The sequence below is a fragment of the Phaethon aethereus genome, assembly GCF_964289735.1.
Source record: "Phaethon aethereus genome assembly, chromosome: 3".
Lineage (NCBI taxonomy): Eukaryota > Metazoa > Chordata > Aves > Phaethontiformes > Phaethontidae > Phaethon > Phaethon aethereus.
Window position 1 is genome coordinate 100,296,233 of NC_138576.1, and position 16,722 is coordinate 100,312,954.

General features: G+C 38.0%; 1 protein-coding gene across 1 annotated transcript in view; it reads right to left on the reverse strand.

The window, feature by feature from the left end:
- The window catches only part of CAMKMT (calmodulin-lysine N-methyltransferase), a gene marked incomplete at both ends in the record, with an annotated part of 225,253 nt that overhangs the window by 41,878 nt on the left and 166,653 nt on the right, over positions 1–16,722 (reverse strand). Inside the window, one exon of the mRNA XM_081998128.1 lies at positions 2,395–2,455. Within this exon, the coding sequence (XP_081854254.1) occupies positions 2,395–2,455 (61 nt within the window). The remainder of the gene's footprint in view (positions 1–2,394; positions 2,456–16,722) is intronic.

Sequence of the window (16,722 nt, forward strand, 5' to 3'; positions counted from 1 at the left end):
AGTTAAGCCACAGAAAACTCAACGAAGTTAGCGTCAGGAGCCTAAACTGAGCCCGAGCAGAGGGTTGAATACATGGTCTAAAAAGGCTGCTTTTAACTCAGACCATACTGCACCGTTACTAAGACGCGCATGTGAAATATCATTTGGTGCGGAGAGCGTGCCGGATGGGAGCTTGCAGGGGCAGCCATAAAGAATGTCCTCCAGAGCCACGGCCTGCCCCAGGAGGGGAGGAGGGAGGGATGCCGACCCCGCGCCGAAACCGCGTGAAGTGGCGTCTAGGGCAAGGCAGAGCCTCAGTTTAGGAACACGCTGCTTTGTAGCCACATCTGTGGCAACTGTTACAGCTGGCAGAAACGCTCCCACTGAGACATCTTTGACAGGCAGAAAATGGAATTTCAGCTAAACAGATTTTTTTAATTTTTTTTTTGTTGCACCTTTTCTTCTCCCCTAAAACACCAACATTTGAAAACCTATTTTTATGCGGAAGTACTACCTCCCTACTCACTCGACGCTGACCTTTAGGAAGAGCACCTAGGGTGTCGTATCAGTATACAGATGCTGGTATGTTGTTCACTGAGGCCCGTGGACTAGGCTGTATGACTGTATTCTAATGCTCGCCGTCTGGATGGGAGAGAGTTATTTTTCTTAGTCTCCCCAAATTTTTTTTTTAAATAGTCTAGTTGTCCTATTTAATGGAAATAAGACAGAAGATGGACATAGTTTGTGGGAACAAGCCGTACATAAACCCAACGAGAATATAAAACAGAGGTGGGAAATTTGCAGTTTGTGGTTTAAATAGAATGATTATAGGTTTCATTTTTAAACCATATATGTCATATATATTAAAAGTATATAGATATGGTTATATATCTAAGATTCACAAGGCACTTAATCCTTTACAAGAGTCATGCTTATTGAAATAAACAAAGAAAGTATCTAGTGTGGGGTTTTTAGTGCATTTTGAACCAAATTTGCATGCACATAATATATAGGCATACACATACACGCATATACACACACATTTATGCATATAAATAATTTCTTTCAGTGCAAAGTTCCCTTATTAGCAAATTTTAAAAATCACATCCATCTTTCAGGCACTATTTAATGATACTTATCGATAAGAATTAAGTAAGAAACTCTACCCTGAGCGTACTGTTGCGAGGGCACAATCCTGAGAAATCAGGATGTGAAACTGCCCGTTTCCTCCCTGGAAGTTTGATCGCTGCCTCCGAGCATCCAGGCTTGCATACCCAAACTGGGAAAACACCCGTTTAGTGAGCAGCACAGAGGGGTTTGCTGCGAAAAGCCTCTGAGAACAAGCAGAGGGTACGAGCCACAGCATGGGGCAGGACAGCAAAGTGCTACAGGGACACCGCTACAAGCACAAGTCACACAAGGCAGTGCCCAGCTAAACCCGGAGGAAGGAGCAGCGGCTGCCAGATTAGGTGGAGGTAGCTGCCTCCTCTAACGGGGTGGGCTTCGTTCGGGTGGCGGATGGAGTATAAATGAGGTTTTACGAAGCCGGGCAGTACTTTGGTGCCAGGTCTTTGATTTCAGATAGGAGTCTGCGCGAGCTGCAGGAACCAGCTCACGGCTGATACGCTTCCAGCTTTGGTACGAGGGGCAGGGACTTACTGCTTGGTCTTCCTTATTTTACCAACACCATATGTGCACAGACGGAGGGATTTTGTATATTCCAAGCTGGTTTACTTGGTATTAGCCAGGCACCCTGACTCAGAATGCCATTTATGCCTCCAAACGCATTGCTTTTGTTGCACTCCCTTCATCCTCTGGACAACGAAACTTCAAGGATTCCCAAGTGCAAACCTCTGTATACTCAAGGGGGAAGAGAGAGGATGCAGGATGGGTTTTATTTTTAGGTGTTCCTATTGGAGCCTTGGTAAGTGTCTTCTACAAGTTCAGAAAACGTGAAAAAACAAAAACAAATAAAAGTGCAGGATGTCTCAAAATTGTTTCACAACACTTAAAAACAGGTGCAAATTCCTCCATCGCTATATGCAGTGATTATTATGTATTTTATCAAGTAATATTTTTCTTGCTTTTGCAACGGATGTCAGTTTAAAGAATGTCTTTTATTTTTCCTGACCTTCACAATCCGTACTGATCGATTGGAGCTTCACTTTTGTTTCCCAAAAATCAAAGTGAAATAAAATGCCTTGAGTGGAAATCAAAAGTCTTTGACATATAGCAGAAAGCTTGCTGTGCAATATTAGTACCCAAAGGCAGCTCAGAATTCTTTGTTAAGAGCAACATGCTTTCACCTTGAACATTTTAAATCTAATCTGAAGACTTAAATCATAGCAATCTTTACCATGCAGATACAATAAAACTAACAGATTGGAAAATATCTTTTTATGTTTAACTCTGTACCTGAATATTTCATTGTGCTTTAGGCAGTAGTAAGCCAGCACTTCTTCAGATGGCCAGAGACCTGTAAAACAAGCATATTCGCCTGCTTAGAACAGATTCCTTTTTTTGGTCTAAAATTATATTTGAATACATATTACCATTTGCAGACCTCTACCAACTGTTTCATTTTCTAAAATTGCCATAATACCATGGAATAAAGAAACAAATAAGACTTTTAATGGAACATTTCTGATTTAAGCATTGTAATGGAGTATTTCATTGATTTCATCCCGACTAATGATCAGAAATTTATTTTATAGATACACACACATACACATATATCTATACATATACATAGAATTGTCAAGACTTTAAAAGTTATATAAAATTTAATTCCATGAAACTTCTGACTTTTGGGCATTCACATGAACATCAAACCGTTTGTACCAGGCCAGATGCAAGGCCCACCTTGCCTTGTAGCCTGTTTCTAAGAATGGACAGGAGCTCCCTCCTTTTTCATTTTTTCATACAGTCATTTAATTTCTTCCCAGTTTCATTTTATTTAGCTCCTTTTCTCTTAGCTTTTGTTAGGTCAGGCATCAGTCTGACCGTAAGGGACACTGATCAGCAACACATGCTAAGGACAAATACAGGACTAGGGCAGTAACGCAGCATGATTTCTAGTTGTTGGCTTGAGAAGTTCCTGAAGAGGAGAGAAGATACAAGCAATAACTTCTGTTTAATAGTCACCAAAGGATTTTTCTAGTTGTTCTTCGGACTGTGGCAAACTTTCCATAGCCGCAATGTCCGGTGGCAGGAAGCACTTCAGTTTTACCATGCTGTATGAACAACTCCTCTCTCTTGTTTTGTACTTGCCTCCCTGGCATTTTCATTTGAGGGCCTCTAGTTCTCATATGGGAATAGAAAGGAGCAATCACTTTTTTTTCACCTAATCTGTATTATTCATGACTTTATAAGCTTCCATCATAAAGCTTACACTGGTCATTGTCAACCTGGGCAAGTACTTGGATGCATCCATGCAAATTTACCCCTTCAACACCATTCACTCATGAAACTCGCTGTTTTGTCAGACCGGTTTCCCACCTCGCTGGAACATCTAACGGAAGTGCCGTGGCCCACGGAGAGGGCAGCACGGGCAGCACAGATCCTACGTGGCTTGCATGCTGTCCTGCAGGCACCAGTCTGCTCCCACCATTGCTGGAGGGAGCCTGGGGAAAACCGACTTGTATTCAGGCCCTTGAGTTCGCTTCCCAAAGGTAAGGAAGGATGAATCACAGGCACATGCAGCCAAATTTTGGTTCTACGTGTTTTCCACCTGTTGTTGCTTAGCAATGAAAAAGCATGCTTACATGTCTATCCACAGGTAAAAAACAGGATTAGCCTCCCCCCACAACATACAGCATTATGAATTAACATGGCAGAAACTTAATATTATGAACTACGGGCACTTCAACGGCTTCAGAAAACTTAAACACAGACATGTGGGAGCACCTCTAGGCAGGTAAATTGAATTCCATGTAGCTTACTATGTATGTGCATCCTTTAGACCATTTTTTATAATTTTTCATTCTCAAGACTTTAAAAATATCACAACACATTTAATAGAAGCAGAAGTTTGGGAGAAAAGCTGTCTTCCTTTTAAATCACTTAGAGCCTGATTATAACTATCAAATATATAATTCTTCCTTTCCATCCAGTAAGTATTCTGAACTATCCTCACTCATAGCAGTCAATAACAAAAATTTATGAATGCGCTCTCTGCATGCAGATCAAGCAAAAGCCTAGGCATGACTTGGCCAGAACTTTTGTATGACAAAGATCTTAAAGATAAAAAACCAAAAAATAGAGTGATGATCCATATGTATGACAAACACACTAAAGCAATATTGGTATTTGTCTTATGACAGTTTAGGCTGATTAGGTGTTTGCATATGTGCTATTTTGCTTAGACTTGCTAAGGGTTAAAATAAAATATTCACACATGACTACCCATTCTTCAGTGAAACATATACTAAGAATTGTACAGAATTTTCCATTTCCCTTTTGAGCATTGAAATACACTACAACAACAGATTTTGCAATAAATAGAATAACTGTTTAAATATTTTAGTGTATAATATAAAGAATGTTTCAGTTTGCATATAAAACGCTTTTTTAATGTTTAATGAAGACACGGCTCATTTAATACCATTTATAATATACATCCCACATAAAAAAAAAAACCAAAACACCAAACCCAGACCCACAAACACAAAAACCCTAAACCCTTACATAGCAAACCTTTAGCGAGAGCGAGTTTTAAAAATACTTGTCAATTATAGCAAAATCCTTCGACATCTGAGTTTTCAGTACCTTCGGTCAAATGTCTCTCACTTTTCCATGGTTCTCATTGAAAGGGCACTTTGAGTGGTGTCATTAAATCTTTTATGCGGGGTCACCGTTCTTTCCCCTGCTACCATTACAACGTTGATACCGGCTGAAACTGCAGGTGTATAAGATAGCTATGTGCTGAGAGAAGGGTAAAGCACCTTTGGAAAGACAATGCTCTTCTGTAGGCAGATGCTAGCAACGCTCACGGCTCTCCCCCCCCATAGGGAAGGAAGTATCATAAGTGGCCGGCGGCTGAAGAAGCAGGAGTCAGGAGGTCTTTCACGAACACGGGCCTCCCGTGTGGAACACAGTGCTTCCAGCTAAGCCAAGAAGCCAGAAAACCTGCATTAATTTTAGCAAAAGGAAAAGCTTCTCGTGCTTGAACAGGTAGGTAAGCCTCTTTACCTTCAAAACAGGGATAAGCTTAAAGATCCATGTGGAGGAGTTTGCATTCTGTCTTCTTCCCCTTCACTCTGACCTACATTCACCAACACGATGACCTACATTTTGAAGTTGCAAGTATAAGATAGTCCTGCTTCCGGCAGGAAACATACAGCGGGAAGGCAGAAATGCAGCAATTCCTATGAGTTAACAACTAACACTAGGTTGTGAAAAGCGTAATTTATTTCCTGCACACACATACGTATGGATACGGATTAAGTTTCCTGGGAACATACTTAAAGTAATTCTTTCATATTTAAAATAAAATTATTCTCATTTCTTATTAAAAATGTGATTATAAATACCTAACATTGGATGGGTACCTATTTGCATGTGCAATTACTTACACACGATAGTCAATTATTTACACATGTATAGGCCCCCAAGTGGTGCTTGTATTTAGAAGGCTATAAATACGCTACCAGTCCCAGACAGAGGGGCTAAAAACTTCACTGTACAAGGAAACAGAGTGAAACAAGAGCTTCTTCTTACAAAAAGAATTCTTTTGTGACATTTACTGGAGATTTAAAACTCTTTATCACCTTGATAACTACAATGTGAAAGCAGAATAGTTGCCAGAAAACATCGGAATCTCTGTTGAAACAAATAAAAAAATTACGTTGTGTTGGTGTTTAAGCAACTTTTAAAGTGCCAGGTCCTTCTGTACTAGCCATGGCACAACAGTGCTTTAAAGCAACCTTCAACCCACGTGGACTAAATCATGTGTAGACAGCCTTCTGACGATGTTTTGTTTTAACCATCAGGTGGAGCACCACTAGTCCAAAGCAACACAAAACCTGTGTTTCTTCTGCGTTGTGTTTAAAAATGCTGAATCCTGTAGGATATAACAGAAAATTTTCTACTAGAAATAAATTATCCAGTATTTAAAAGAAAATTAAAAAACACTGTTTCTCCTCTGTGCCTCTTTACCACATATTTTAAACAATGCTGTCACACATTTGGACAACAAATATTGAGATCTGATGTGAAATTCTTAAAGAACGGCATGTTATTAGAAAATTCTCAGGATAGAGCACTGAGAATTTTGAGACGTGTCTTTTTACAGCAGACATTTGATTTTTGGAGCCACTGTGTCTCCACACTGCTCCATAGGTACAAAGACGTTGCAGTAGCTACTGATTACTTGCACTGGGATAGTGCAAGATTAGTGGAACTCTGCTCTACTGTCTGCCAGTGCTACACACAGGAAAGAAAAGGGCAATTGGAGGTGGCAGGTGAGCCGTCCCTTCAAGCTCTGAGTAAGAGGTATAAAGCCATCCTGCGACTGCTTCATTCATGCTAGCAGATTAAGAAGTTCCTTTCCAAGCTAAGTCAAATGGAAAGTTTTGTCCCTCTTCCTAGAACTTGACATGGACACAGGTACAGACATCTGATGTCAAAATTCAGATTTTGTCTTTTATTTGCACTATGAGATGTCTTCCTATTGATTTCAGGTTCCAAGTAAATTTTGCACAAATCCTATCTCAACCCTCAAAAGCAAAGACAATTTAAATTTGAGAAGTCAGTCATTTTCCCCAGATGAATATACTCCAAAAGATCTTTTTTCTACTATGTCCTGACTCATGAATACATGAAATCACCTTATTTGCTTTAATACTCATCAAGGCGAGAGGAAAAAAAGCATTATGGGCAAAGAGATGAATTTGTAGGTACCAACAATTGCACTAAGCAATGATGAATTGTCTTCTGACCCTAAGAAAAGTGTTTTTTATCCTTCCTGACACCAAGACACATTGTTGGTGGAGAGCAGAAAAACCTTTGGTACCACAATGGACTGTGCAGAGGTGTTCACCTATCTGGACAGGCAACTATTCCCCATATCCCCTGCTAAAAGACTGTAGAGTGGATGGAAAATCCCCAAAACCAAGGTATCTACTGGAACAGGCTATCCTAGGAATTTAACATAAGAGGAATTCTAGGAATTTAAAATAAGGTCCTTCCACTCCTACTGTAGCATTGTTACGTTATCAGACATTATAGCATTTTACAGTATCAGACATTATTTTCTACTGACTATACTTTATATTTAAGTAACAAGGGAAGGTAAGTTTGATTATTTTATCCTGGTTAGTTTTTGTGTGGATCACCAGCACCGTGCACAGCAAGAAGCACAACACATCTGCTGGAGGTCCTGGAGAAGTAAGACAGCAGCTCAAAATCAAGGTTCAACAGCACAGGAATTTGGAGTAAATTTCAGAATGAGGCCCTAAGCAATATTATGAGCCCTTCTGTCAGTGGGGCACTAAAATTCACTTCCAAGTCAAAGAAAAAATATGAAATGATGAATAGCACAATTAAGACTAAGTACAAAGTGGATGCACGGCATGTATCTGCCAAATACACCTTGCTAGTAAATATAACTTGGTTGTTCTAATTTGAGTAATTGCTTGAGTAAAGACTACTTGTAATTAATTGTACTGCTGTAGTCAGTTAGTTTGCACGGGTAGCTCTCAAAAATACTTCTAGCTCTCAACTTTCTTCAAACTTCATACCTCAAGCCCCTTTTCAATATATTTTTATCATAAAAAGTGTTGCTTACTAAGTCAGGAAGTGAAGTCATTCACTTGTTCACACAGCATGAAAAATGTGACACAGCTGAAAGGATAATCAATAATCCAGGTTACCTAAGATCCCACCTAAGGTGTATTGAACCTAGAAAACACATGTAATAAGGCATTATTACGAGAAATATTCAAGTTTTTAGCTGCTGTAAAATGCATGTACAGAAGAGCGGAAACCTTCCGCAGAAAATGACTGTTATAATAATCTAAAGGCAAGTCTGGCCACTTTAGTAAATAAAGAAATAGAGGGAACTGCTAAGCGAGGAAAAAATCCACTGAAAAAAACTCTTGTTATTCCATTCTGTTTGCAGTACACAAACCCCCTGTTTTCAAACTTGCATCCTCAACTTTAAGTTTACACCCACCTAGAGCAGAAGCAGATAAAAGAGGGGTCATCACCACCAGGTTAGCTGCAGATGGTGTGCCTGGAATTGTAAAACTATTTTCCTACAGAACTTAATTTGAGAGGAGATTTTCGGAGGGAGAACAGCTACAGAGTACTGTGTCCTTCCGGATATCTGACAACCTCAAGTGTCAACGTAAGAGCTAACCTAGTGTGAAAGTCCAATTGTCTAACCTGAGGCTCTGCGTTCTGAAATCTACCCCGAGTGTATTTGCAAGCGAGCAACTTCAGTGATAAATGCACACAGCGTGCAAAGAGAGAAGTATTTAATAGCCTTTACAGTAGCACCTGACACCCGTGCTTTATGGCACCTGACTTTTGCACAAGGCAAACCCCCTTTCAAGTCCAGTAAAGAGGAGTAATTTGAGGCAGGGAGAATGGCTACCTTACTTTTCCACAGCAGGAATGCTCTAAGTGAGTTTGAAAAGGTACAAGAACACCAGAAGAAATAGAAGATACCAAGAGAAACACGTCTCACCATTTTTCCCTGTGCACATACATTTTATAGAAACTCTTGTCTCTCTCTCAATCTAAAGCGGAATTCATGATATTCAGTATAAGCACCGGCTGAGATCTTCAGCCTAGGCAAAATGGCCTCAGCACTGTATCTCTCACTTTCATTCTCATTATTATTCATGACTAGGAGGGAAACATGATGGTCTGCAATCTGCAAATTTCTTTGAGAGCGCAAACTTAAGAGGCTCGGTGGAACTGATGTGGAAATACAGTAACAAGTCAAAGCTGTAAACGTACGCATATCTCTTCCATAAGAAAAATCGGCAAACTGTACAAATATACTTGTATGATTGTTTTTACCATCCTTTTTTTCAAATGAATGAATTTGATTGTGCTGTGTGGTGTTTTTTTTTTTTACCTAGTTTTCAAATAGTTATTAAAAATTAAACAACACTGGAACAAATCTTTTGTGATTATAGCCTTCATTCTCCTGCAAAAAACTGGATCTATAAATTTATGTAGCATTGTAGATGTAAATTACAAAATTTTATATTCAACTATATTAAAACATCTATTCCAAAAATGATTACCAGTTGTGAAAAGCAGACAGGCTTATCACTTGCTGTCAGTTGTTCATGTCTAGTTAAGCAATAATGTGCTAAAACTGCTCTTTTGTTTTGTGCAAGAATTTTGGCAATAGAAGAAATGAACACTCGTTTAATAAAAACTCAGGCTGCTTTTTGCTTTGATGGAGGAAGCAGCTGCCTGTTTTCATTTGCTGCAGAGCAGCAAAACCCATCAATATAATAAGCAGCTTAGATGCATCCATCCACAGCATCTGTAAGGATATAGGGCTATTCGCTCAAAACCAATCCTTGGTTTAATTTTAACAAAGATGTGTCTGACATATTTGAAAATGCATTATAATAGGGTTTTCAAATACTAGCGTTTCCTCTTTTCTTTTTAAATACTTTTCACAGATTTTGAAAGGCAAGTATACATATTGGAATGATAGACATGATAAAACAAATATTGCTATAGCAAACAGCAGAACTAGCCTAAAAATGCAAAGATGGAACATTAAGAGATGCCTTCTGGTTCACAGACTCTCCTGTCCCTTGAAAACGTAGGAAAATAGTATTTCAATCTTTTCAATGAAAGGTTTTTTCACCATAGCCAAGAGCACAGAAAGATACTAGAAATAAGTATCACAGGAAAAAAAAACCTGCAAAGATCACAGATACATTCTACAACTATATTTCCTGAGATACACTTTTCCTTCCCTCCCTCATGCTTTGTTAAAAGTAGATAGATTCATATTAATGCTCATTTCCAAAGATAGTTATCAAATTGCTGCTACTATTGCCTGAAAGTAATATAATTTTTACTAAGTTTCAGCAATGTGAGTTTGTCCCAAGTGAGAACTTCTAATTGCAATAAAATTTTTAAATTAAAGATATAGTTATAGGACTTTCATATATAATTAAAAAACAGGAAGAGTGAGATAAAAGACCACCTGAGATATAAACCATAAAACTCTATTTTCACTCTAAAAATGTGATATGGCACATTTATATTATTAAAAATTCTTAAGACGTTATTATTTTAGTGCTGTTCGGCTTTCTAAGACCTTTCTAAGCTGAGCTTTTAGATGATTTGCACATTAACTGAGAAGTCAGATAATTCTTAATCCTCCTCTTTTTCAGATCCAATAATGGATAAGGGAGCATCTTAGCATGATCAACTAGCAATGTGCCTAGCCTGAGTGGTAGTATACCTGAATTTAGGATTAGTCATTCGTTCTTCATAATATCTGATTTAAATGAGCACTTATTCTGGGCAGTGTAGAAAAAGAATATTCAATTATATTTAAACTGTACCATTTAAATATGTAACAATAAACTTTGAGTGCATGCATGCATATTTATTTGCTTCACAAACAAAAATCTATACAGAAAGGAAGAATTTAAAGAATCATATCCAGACAAGTAGTTGGATAGTTCAATTAAATAACTTGCTTTTTTCAGTATTCACAATAGCTTATGGTTATAGTCAGCCATCTCTCAGCTGTAGCTGTAGCCTTGTATCTCTATCTAGTCAATTCTAATATCCTAAGTTCACTTTTGTCTATAGATGAAGTGAGGAAACTAGTTGGTTTGGGGAGGGGGGTGTGTGTGTGGTTTTTCATGGCATTTTTGGGTTGATTTTTCTTGTCTGTTTTTGTTTTTTACAGATATATCATGGGTAGAGGAGGTAACAAACCTGTAGATTAACCCCAGTTACTAATATCGCTTCTCTTCCTCAAATATTTGATACAGAACATGGAAGTTTGGGTAACTGATCTATGCACCCTTACGTAGTGCTTAAGATAAAGAAACTGGAATTTATTGGGGGATTTTGATTGTGCTTGGAAGTGGTGTCTAGAGCTTGGATTTCTCATGTTTGTTTTTTATTTTTTTATTTTTTCCCCCATCAAATTAACTAAACAAAGACAATACCTTTTTGGTCCTAGTAGCTTCTGATTCAGTATTTTTCTCCTTTATCAAACTCTGCCATTCTACAGAGTTTACCAAACTATTAGAAAAGCATCTGCTTTGTGCTGCCAGGAGATATTTATTGTGTGCAAGTGGAAATAATAATTGTGTGCACAGTTAATTTTGAAGGCTTTGGACCATCTCTCTCTAACAAAAGAGTATCTCAGAACTTGGAACTTCAAACTTCATATACTGACAAAAGGTGACCACGCATCCTATATATTCTTAGATGAAATCATTAGATGACCATATTCTACGAGCCTTGATTCTTTCTCCAGGGTTAGCTTCAACTGGTAATAGGTGTGCAATTTTTAAAAGCCTACACTACTGGCAACCATCCTGCAGCAGGTGTCCAAACTCTCCCCACATTACTAAACCTTGTTTCCATCTCTCACATGGGATTAGATTTCTAACAAATTCTTTAAGTAAGAACGCTGCACAAGTGTGAACCACTCTTCAACATCTCATATATTTATAGATCCACGTGGATCTAAGTTCCATGTGAATTTAGACTGTAAGACTAAAGGCTAAGTCTATCATTTATAGTGAGGGAAAATATTGAAAGTTTTTTCTGAAAGGCTAAGGATTAAATAAGCAAGAAGATCCTTCAGATCCATCCAGGTCAGGTTCAACATGCATTCATAAGGCAACACAAGAGAACTGACACTACCATTGCTTATGGCTGCTTTTTGCCTAGACAGGGTTTCAAGAACCATAGCTGTTGATCTGTCACTTTTCAAGAGCACTAATACAATGGGCCAGATCTTCAGCTGGTGTTATATGGTACTATGCCAGTGTATCCCAGCTAATGAACAAGCCTTGAATTTGAAATATGCATGGTCTTTCTGAAAAACTAAGTAGCCTTTATCATATAGTATATGCTAGTAATACTGCTTTGGATCATTTTGTAGAGTCAAATCCAAGGGTATCCTTCCCAGAAATCAATGCTTCCGTAGCTTATGTTAAGGGAGGATGCAAAGCCGATAAGAGTAGAATTTAGTCTCCAAAGTGACCTGAAATATTAACAAACAATTTTTCCTGATTACTTTCACATTTCCCATGTTACTGTAATAAGCTATGACCTAGCTGACCACGTTCTTATTTCACAGGCATAAATAATGCAAAACAGCAACACAGGTGCTACAAGAATTCTGCTGAAAAATGTTGTAAAACTGTATAAACACTCTTTTACACTCTGACACAGAAGTGCTCTTAGGTCAAGAAGAATGTGCTTTGACTAAGATATGTCGCTTGGGGACTTATGCCATTTTTCAGTGTTGAAAGAATATATTTCAGAACATCCAGTGGATTGAGTCTCAAAAAGAAAAAAAGGAACAAAACCAAAGCAAATCATTGCACACAATGTAATTAAATGAAAGGCATGAAAGAGCCTATGAGCTAACCCCAGCATGTAACATGTTCAGGTTTATCATTGGTAGGTCTTGAACGAAAGTTGATCAAATTCTTAATTAAAAGTGAGCACACATTCTCTGACTTCAGGAATTGCTCAGTTGTACGCCAGTACAGAAACTGGGCCCCATCTTTCGACACTGCAATTCGAATGGGAGACTTTTCCTTTGTGTGCTCCATTCCATGGTGACCGCAGACCCTTGGGCGACCCTAGGATTCTCCCTAGGGAGTAGCAAGGTTTTACAATATCTAACCTAGGCCACTTTTTTCTTTGATGCAGATTTTTACTTACAGCAAAGCCGTTAGCTGATGACGGTAAGTCATCAGTTTCTACAGCATTTCCTGCACAGACAGACCTCGAAACACTATGTTGGCTCTGCATGCTGAACTCCCATATTAGCAGGTAGACTCTTCAATACCTAGAATGTGTGTTTGCTTAATGAATTTTGAGCTCAGACTTTAAAAATGGAGAGGCAGGTGTATAATCTTCTGAAATTCAAACTTTTTCCTTAAGGATTAAATGTGTTGTGACACTATTTTCATATAGCTCTCCATCAGTAAAGTAATAACACTGTAATAATGAGTAAAAAGCCTTTTAAAAAAGTAGTTTTATGTCACCATTGTAGTAATTAGCAGTTAACAACAAATTTTAGCACCTTCTTGTTGTTCTCTTTTCCTGTTAAGAGCTTGGGTCGCGATAAAAGAGCAATTTCCTGTTACTTCTGGGGAAGGGAGGGGCGTGGAGGAAGAAAGGATCGTGAAATATATGCAATTTTCACATATAACACACTGTTGAAAAGGTAATTCTCTACGTGTTCTTTTCTGAAAATATGTTCTATATTCCTGGATTGTCTTTGCTATCAGGAGCAGGATTGAAATCTCCACTTTAGTATTTATCTGAGGCTGTGATAGCTCACTTGTCTGCCTCCAAATGCCAAGATAGGGGGAATCTCATCAACTGGAGACCAGCTGCATGATGGGCAGTTAATAGATATATCAAACCTTAGGATATATGCTAAGCTGAGGAGATGATTGGTCGGTTGATATACTGATTGATTAGCATAGGGAGAATGGGTTTCTTCTTGACAACCTAAGATTATGCTTCAGCTAAGCTCAAATTGCTTACACCTCTTCTATTGGGTTTAAAATTACAGTCCTGTCATCTAAAATCTCTCTTCAATGAAATTTTTACCATATATAAAAATTAAAGGGAAAAAGAAAGTAGGCGCGACGGATAAGAGTAAATGGAGTAGATATATTTCACACTACTGCTGTTGGTACCGCTAGAAAAAGTTGATAAGTAAATCCACTCGAAATATGTTACATATTCTGTACACTACTAGAGAGCACTTTACAATAATTTAGAAGGGGGCTGAAGTTCAAAATACTAAAAGGAATCAGTGCTGATATTATGGCTTAAAAAAAACTACAGTAGTTATTAAGCAAAGTAATTATACAGTTGTGATACTAGCAGTACTTCTTTTCCTCTTTACAGGCATTTCCTAGGTTTCATAGAAATGTGTTTAAATTACATTATAGATATCAGAGAAACATCATATAATTGCAACAGAATGCATCACCTCACAGAGAAAGGCTTACATTCTGCAAGCTAGAAAAGCAACATACATACTTTTGAGTTTTCCCTTGAGAAGTCCAGAATTTTTTTCCCAAGAAAGAAGATGAACTAAATTTTATTTACAAAATATTTTAGACTGTCATCAGTAGGGCACAGACAATAACAGAAAACACAGTATTTTTAAAAATTACTATACTATGTAATTATATGTTGCCAAAACATTTCTTACATGTATAATCCTTTTAGTTCGCAGCATTACATGTTCTCCATAATACCGGGCTTTGTCAGTTGAGAAAGATACAAATGCTATTAAAGAAAACATTAAAAAACAAACAAACTTTTAATTATCTTTCATTTGATACTTTGAAACACTTCTCTGCTTGGGCAAACAAGAATTTAGTAGTCATGTAACAAAAGGAAAGTGGCTCGTTGAGAATGTTGAAATCTGCATTAATAGTAAGACGGGGTTTCTCAGATTTTCTTCTTCTCTTTCCTATCTGCTATGAGCGGTAGGGGATCAGCTGCAAGTCAAATCCCCAGCTGAACAACCCAAATACAACTGAGTGAGCAGACTTAAAACAAGGCCATTTATTGGTGCCTGTTATGCAAACAAAGCATCCAAGTCTTAGAAACAGATGTCAACTGAAGCATATGCTTACTGTAAACTGGAATTTGATTCTCTTTACAAAAATAGACTTAAATGGGCCTTCAGAGACTAGGCTGCCTCTTGTTGTATACCATTGCCTAACTTGATTCAGCCTTAAGCTTTTTAAGAGATGAATAGACTGATATCCAAGGGCAAAAAAATAAAAGTAAAGAAAAAAATTAAATGGGAAATAAATGATAACACGTTGGAGCAGTTCCCAGAAGCAATTTTACAGATTTTTCTCTAAAAACACAAGACAGGAAGTTCAAAGCGCAGTGCAGGTCACCTATGGCATGTCGAGTTATCATTTTTATACCACTTAGGGTGAAAAAGGGACTTCACGTTCAAGTGGCAAGTTTAGTACTCTCCTTTTTCTTCTTCTTTTTCTTTTTTTTTTACCTCTTCTCACATCTTGATGCCTTTTAAATGTCACTTATTTTACATGAGGCAGTTGGTGGAGACATGAGTCAACAGCAATCAGAACCATTATCCCCTGCAGCGAGCCCTGGTCCTAATGCATTATGACACCTTAGCTGGCCAGCCACCGATTTACCTTTCTGCTTCTTAGGGAATTAAGTGGCATCATGTGAAAATGGTTGTGATATGAACAGCATGGGCATAACTGGTATTAAATTTACCTCTCAGCCTAAGTGAATTTTCCTCACATGTGACTAATCAAAATGAAAGCTGTGGACATGGGCAGATCTGGCCAGCACTTCTCCACCCCTGGGATTGGGGCTATTTTGTTTTATCTCTTTGTACAAGCTGGCAGAAGTTTAAAGTGAAGGGGATAATCCAGTGCCGGTGTCTTTATGAAATAACATCCTTACATGAAGAGGCTTTTAACTGTCTGTCGCTGTCCTCTCAAAAAAAAAAAAGAGCGTGACAATCTCATTTTGCTGAGCACCCTCCCATGAAAGGAGAAAATAATAGCCATAACAGCTATGGCTAGTACTGACCTTACATGATCCATTATCCACTAAACACTTTAAAAGTCAGTTTTACATACACTGTGGGGAAAATTAGAGAACGATCGCAATCATTTTCACTTTAGTGAATTTGTCTTCTGTTTGAAGTCAGTTACTTGATACCCTCGTACATAACTCTCCGTATCGCTCCAAAAAAGAAAGAGGAAGTCTTGCTTTAAAATTTGATCTTGTGCAAAAAGGTGGGAAACACACCACACTTTTCCTGTTCTGATTAATAAAGATACTGACAGCAGTGAAACTCAATTTAGCATGAACTTTCTTCAGAGTAAAAGTGAAATAATACAAAAATCATTATATAATTTAGAAGCATTCAGCATTGGTACACAATATTTTTATCAGTCATTTCAGCTGAGATAAGTAGGTGCCAAAGAAAGTGCAGGCACCTGCGCAGTCAGAAAGATATTTATTCACAGACTACTGTGAATGCAAGAGTAACTTGCATTTTACTACAAACCAGCTGTGAATGTTACTAATAATAACAGTAGTGCTAGATTTTACCAATGTACTGTGGTCCCCTTCTAACAACTTAATTGTACAGGACAAAAACGCCTGGAGTATGAAGTCCTCTCCTACTTGCAAGGCTGCTCAACCTCCTGTGACTGTAAGAATTAATTTCTAATACATGAATTTTAGGCATTTACTGTTTGCTGTAAGTTAAAGTCAGTAGTAACCCATAGCTCAAATTAGATGTGTTTTATTCAAACACCTGTTGATTATAAGCTATGACTCAGTGGCTGAAATTTTAAGATTAACCCAGTCTATCTGAACATCAGTTTTAGGTTCAAGTTGCGCAAGTTGTCCTTTCTAAGCACTAAATTTGGCTACGCATTAGTCAATTTTTATTTTTCCTATGATGGTTTTATTCTGCTTCACACACCAGGGTTTGCTAAGTCCAGACAGTGCTGGAAGACTTTCAACTTT